Raw genomic sequence first — 6,000 nt, 5'->3', positions numbered from 1 at the left:
TGTATTTTCTTCAACAGTTTTGAGTGGAAAATGGAAGTGGCTTCCAAGTCCAACATGTGCTCTGATGTCACTTTACATTTCCATGGAAACAACCTGAACAATCTTTCACCAATCTTTCAACTTTTTAAAAGCGAAAGTAGGCATTGTGGTGGAAATGATGCCAATGCTGTGAGACAGGTATATTTTGTATGAAGAATAATATTGACAGTGGACTCAAATCAAATACTTTTATATATTTTATTTATTTCAGTATTCCTTACTACAGCTGCATTAACCATTCTCATATAAATTATATTTTTAACCTTTTTTTCATAGTGGAAATTTGAAACTCTGGGGGTGAGACAAGGAGAAAATAGTGATTTTGTAACTTTCGAGTGGATTAAAAAAAGTATTGAAAAATCATATTTAAAAGGTGGTACATTTTTATAAGAGTTTTTTTTTTATCACTATTTCCCTACAGAAAGAGGTATTTGTCCAAAATTGCAATTCTTTTTAAAAATATGACCCGGGACTCTAAAAGTGCACAAATTCTAAGAATCACCCATAAAATGAAGGGAATTAGTTTATATGAAAAATAAATCATAAAAAATAAAAAAATTTAATTTTAAAGCATTATAAAAATTATATATATATATATATATATATCGTTGCTGACCAATGAAAAACACTTATCTCCAAAACAGCAACTTTACAGAAGAGAGAAAAAACCTTGCAAACTTTCAATGGAAGTCAATGTAAAAAGAGTTTATTTCAGGTCATTTTGGAGAATTTCTATTGGCCGTTAATCAATAAATTTTGACACAGTGTGAGGGACACTTTGTCTGTTCAAATTATTTAGTAAAATGGAGAAAAATGGACACGGTGACGATATATATATATATATATATATATATATATATACTACAGTAAAAAGCTGACAATTTACAGGTAGGTTAAAAAAACAAATCATGTGTGCAGTTCAGTACAGCAGGAATGTACTGTACTGTATACATTATAAAATGAAGGGAATTAGTATATATGAATCTAAAATGATATTTGGTTGCTCTTTTTCCAGAACATTCTTTTGATCCTGTTGAAAATCTCCTGCAGTTTAAGCCCGTAAATTACAGGATGTATCAGAGGGGCGACGATCAGATTTTCTATTGATAAGATCATAGTCAGTAAATGAGGAATATTCCCTTCTAATCTGCCGTTAATCACCTCAAAACAGGAGGTAACAGAGAAATTAGTGAAGATGATGAGATGAGGGAAGCAGGTTTTCAGAGCTTTTCTCCTGAATTCTCTCGAATTCTTCAAACAGACGGTTAAAATTCTTATATAGGAGTAAACGACGAATATTACAGGTGGAAAAACAGCGATGACTAAAACGAAGAGTCCGTATGAATTTCTCACAGTCGTATCTCCACAGCTCAGCTTCAGAAGAGCGCTGTTATTACAGTAGATTCTGTGGAGCTGAAATTTACACAGCTTCACCTGATAAGTGAGAATATCTGCTATTCCAACCTCACAGGAGGGCAAAAACCAGCAGATAAATAAGAGTTTTCTAACTGTAGACATGTTCACAAGAGTTGCATATTGTAAAGGTTTACATATAGAAACGTATCTATCATAGGCCATAGCTGATAACAGTGTAAACTCTGAAGCTCCATAAGTATAGATTAAAAACGACTGTAAAATACAGGATTCCAGAGAAATCAGACGAGTTTCAGACAGTAAATCAATCAGCAGTTTAGGATAAAAAGCCGTCGTCCCACAGAGAGAATTACAGAGTAAAGCAGCGATGAAAATGTACATCGGCTCATGCAGAGACTTGTTCGCACATATAACAGAAATTACAACAGAATTACAGCAAATAATCAGCAGATAAACTGCGAGAGTCAATATAAAATAAACATATCTGTATCTCTCCAGCTCTACATGACCATCCAGACTTATATAATATGTAACATTATTATTATAATAATCCATCATTCTCTAAGAACAACTGAACTGAAGAAGTTTTTGAAGAAATTGAACACTTTAAATAAAAAAATAAAAAAATAAAAAAAATAAAAAAACTATTGAATTGAACAGTAGTCAGACAAGCATCAACATTCAGACATTAAAATACAATAATACATTTTAAAGAATGAGAGAAAAGGGAAGAAGAAGAAGAAGAAGAATCACTGCAGCTGAACACAGTAAATCAGTGCAGTGAATCAGAATCCAGCATGATCTTCCTTTATACACCTCCGACCTATTCCTCAGTGGATTCTATGATGGACAGACTGATGATCCTCATTAATACTCTCTCTTGTTGTTGTTTTTATGAGATACTGCTGCTAAATGCAGTAATACAGTTAATACAATTTCAGTGAAATCACAGTACTCATACAATACTCTACAAATTACATTAAATTACATTAAATTAAATGTGCAGCATGCATACTGTAAACTGTACTACAGCAACTTACTTTTTACATTACATTACATTACATTACATTACATTTGGCAGACGCTTTTGTCCAAAGCGACTTACAATAGTCAAGTACAATGTAAAATAAGTTTAAAGGAAAAACATCTTTGGATAGGGATAAAAGGAGGACAAAGGGGAATAATAGGATAGAGGAGTGAAGGAGAGGAAGAAGGAAATGAGGTTAGAAGTAGTTAGTGTGTTAGAGGTGTTAGGAGAGTAAGTGCTCTTTGAAGAGCTCTGTCTTCAGGAGTTTATTAAAGATAGTGAGAGATTCTCCTGATCTGGTAGTAGAAGGTAGTTAGTTAGAGGTGTTAGGAGAGTAAGTGCTCTTTGAAGAGCTCTGTCTTCAGGAGTTTATTAAAGATAGTGAGAGATTCTCCTGATCTGGTAGTAGAAGGTAGTTTGTTCCACCATTGGGGAACTCTGTATGAGAACAGTCTGGATTGCTTTGTGTGAATGTTTGTTTGGCAAAGCGAGGCGACGTTCACTGGAGGAGCGCAGCGGCCGGGAGGTAGCGTGAGCCTTCAGGAGCGAGTGCAGGTAGGAAGGAGCTGTTCTGACATCACCTTGTAGGCGATTGTAAGAGTTTTGAATTTGATGCGAGCATCAACTGGTAGCCAATGGAGCTCAATGAGCTTTAAAACATTTTTTAAACTTCTGTTTTTTAATCACCACCAAAAAAGCCTGTGACTGTTATAAATGAGTTTCTGCTTTAAAAAAAAAGTATGTTTTGCGCCGAGTGGTCCAGCGGTCTAAAGCGCTGCCACTATTAGCGGGAGGTCGCAGGTTTGAACCCTCACTCATGCAGCTTTGCCATCAAGCTGCCGGCGCTCAGAGGGAGCACAATTGGCCCTGCTCCCTCCGGGTGGGTAGATGGTGCTCTCTCCCCACATCACTCCTAGGGTGATGTCTGCAGCACAGGGCGTCTGTGAGCTGATGTATTGGAACCGAGTCGCTGCGCTTTCCTCCGAGCGTTAGCACTGTGATGCTGCTCGGCAGTGTGCTAGTCTTCTCCCTCCTGGTGTGTTGGGGCATCACTAGTGATAGGGGGAGTCCTAATGAGTGTGGGTAATTGGCTGTGTGAATTGAGGAGAAAATGGGAAAAAATTAGAAATAAATGTATTAAAAAATAAATAAATAAAAAATAAAAAGGATGTTTAAAATCTCTGCAGTTTAATCTTTGCATAGAAGCTTCTCTCTGCTGCTGCGGCTTCAGGATCATTAGTTTTGTCCGCAGAAATGACAACTTTTAATTTCATCATAAGCTGCTGATATAAATGGTTATAATGAGAGGATTAAATAAGGCCAGTGAGTGCTTTTAATGCAACATGGCATGGCTCAAACTAAGGACATGCTGTCTTATTTTATATTTTTATTTTGTTTTTAGATCTCTTTGCTTTCTACCTTTTCAAGATCTTGTTTTTGGCTTTCTTTTGAGAAATAAATAGAATTTGTCTTTTACCTTTTAGTTATTTTATCTTTTCATTCATCAAATTGTTTGTTTTACATTTTAGCCTTTTTATTTATTTAATTTAATTTATTCATTAAATCCTTTTATTTATTGTTTTCCATGTTTTACTTTTGGCCTTTTAACTTTTAATGTTATTTATTTTATTATTTTATTTTTTTAAACTAATTATTTATTGCTTTTTAGCCTGTATACTTATCCTTTTATTCTGAATTATTTTATGTCTTTTTAATTAAATCTTACATTGTTTGCTCGTTTTTCTAATGCTTTTACTGTTTATTTTTTATGTATTTTTAAGTAGTTCCTTATTTTAGCTTAACCTGATTAATCACTTGATTTTAAATGTTTTTTTTTTTTCAGGCCCTTTATTAAGTTGTAAATGCTGGACTGCATTAAAAATGAGGGTTGATTGATTGATATCAAGTTCTCTTATTTATTATCATTTGAGAATAATGCATGCTTTTGGTTCGTCCAGTGGGATTAAAAACATAAGTTTAATATGTGAGACGGTAACACTTAAAAATACTGTTTTATAGGTAATAGGTGACTAAGAAGAAACTAAGCAGTAAATAGTTAATAGTGCTTCATTAACAATTAAATTCCTCCTATTAACTACAAGAAAGCACTACTATAATAATCTACTATCTATCATTAGTTCAGTACTATCTACTGAGTAATTATTCAAATTCCTGAATCACCTTCAGGAATTCTGGGATTTGGAGTTCCCCTGGGTGACAGTATTGGGTGCTTTTTGTTTTCGCCCTCTGCTGGCAGCTGCCAGTACAGACTGACCCTTATATTTATAGAATATTGTAGTTCTGTTTTACGTTTATCCAATATCCATTTTATCCATTTTATCCATTTTATAGTGTTTTCATTCAGTTTCAGTCAAATCAAGCCAAATAAGTTTATTATTATTTCTCTATATAGCAATATTACATTTTACTGTACATTGGAATTAAACTTATTGAGGTTGAACATACAGTAGCACATTTATTAAATAGGAACAATATACAAAACATATATAAAATCAGTGCTTGTTGCTGAATAAACATCTAGTTTAGTTCAGTGTAGTTTAGTTCATTTTTTGTTCAATTTTAAAATATTTAAATAGAAGAAAACAATGGCAGTGTATGTAGAGGCAAAATATACATAAGAAAAACAATTATAATTTACTTTATTAAATTTATTAGGACTTTTTAAATGCATTCAAGTGTTTCAGTGATGTCAAGACAAATAATTATATTATTATTACTATAATTGTTATTTTATAACAATGTAATATTTTACTGTACATTGAAATTAAAGTCATTATTGCGGTTCAACATACAGTAGCACATTAATTCAACAGGTACAATATACAAAAACAAACATAAGATAAATGCAAGTTATAAGTTGAATAAACATCTAGTTTAGTTTAATTTATTTACTTAATTTTCTGGTACAATTTAAAATGTTTAAACATTGACAAACAATACAGTCATACACAGTGTGTGTAGAGGCAAAATACAAAAAAAAAAAAACTATTTTACTATGTAAAAAAAAAACTCTATGTAACATAAAGAAAAAAAAAGGACTTAAAATGTGTTATTAGCTTTATTAAATTTATTATGACTTTTTATATGCGTTCATGTGTTTCAGTAATGTTAAGGCAAATAATTTTACTATAATTTCTATAATAAAACAATATAATATTTTACGGTACATTGGAATTACAGTAAAACATTCAACATACAGTAGCACATTAATTCAACAGGTCTACATAAGCTGTACAATATACAAAAACATATTAATGCAAGTTGTTTACAAACATCTTTAGTTCAGTTTAGTGTAGTCACGTTTTTGTTAAATTTCAAATATATTAATTTAAGAAAACAATATTATAATAGTAAAATATATGTAAGGAAAACAATTATAATTGACTTTATAACATTTATTAGGGCTTTTTATATGCATTCATGTGTTTTAATGAGGTTAAGCCAAATAATTGTACAATAATTCTTATAATATAATAATATTACATTTTACTGTACATTGGAAGTGACCTCATTATAGTACATTAATTCAACAGGTTCTA

The 6,000-nt window shown here is 31.9% G+C and overlaps 1 protein-coding gene across 1 annotated transcript; it reads right to left on the bottom strand.

Moving 5' to 3' along the window:
* Positions 1-723: 723 nt before the first annotated feature.
* On the bottom strand, positions 724-2,130 carry LOC103038423 (olfactory receptor 6N2-like). The gene has a single exon (XM_022666662.2). It carries the CDS (start codon positions 1,969-1,971, stop codon positions 1,024-1,026), a length of 948 nt encoding a protein of 315 aa, XP_022522383.2. The 5' UTR covers positions 1,972-2,130; the 3' UTR covers positions 724-1,023.
* Positions 2,131-6,000: the final 3,870 nt, after the last annotated feature.

The sequence above is a fragment of the Astyanax mexicanus genome, chromosome 3, assembly GCF_023375975.1.
Source record: "Astyanax mexicanus isolate ESR-SI-001 chromosome 3, AstMex3_surface, whole genome shotgun sequence".
NCBI classification, from domain to species: Eukaryota; Metazoa; Chordata; class Actinopteri; order Characiformes; family Acestrorhamphidae; genus Astyanax; species Astyanax mexicanus.
Note: the sequence above shows the minus strand (reverse complement) of the source record. Positions and strands in the feature narration are given on the sequence as shown.

Coding starts and splice junctions, on each gene's coding strand:
- LOC103038423 (XM_022666662.2), bottom strand. CDS start 1,971: ATGATGGATTATTATAATAATAATGTTACATATTATATAAGTCTGGAT.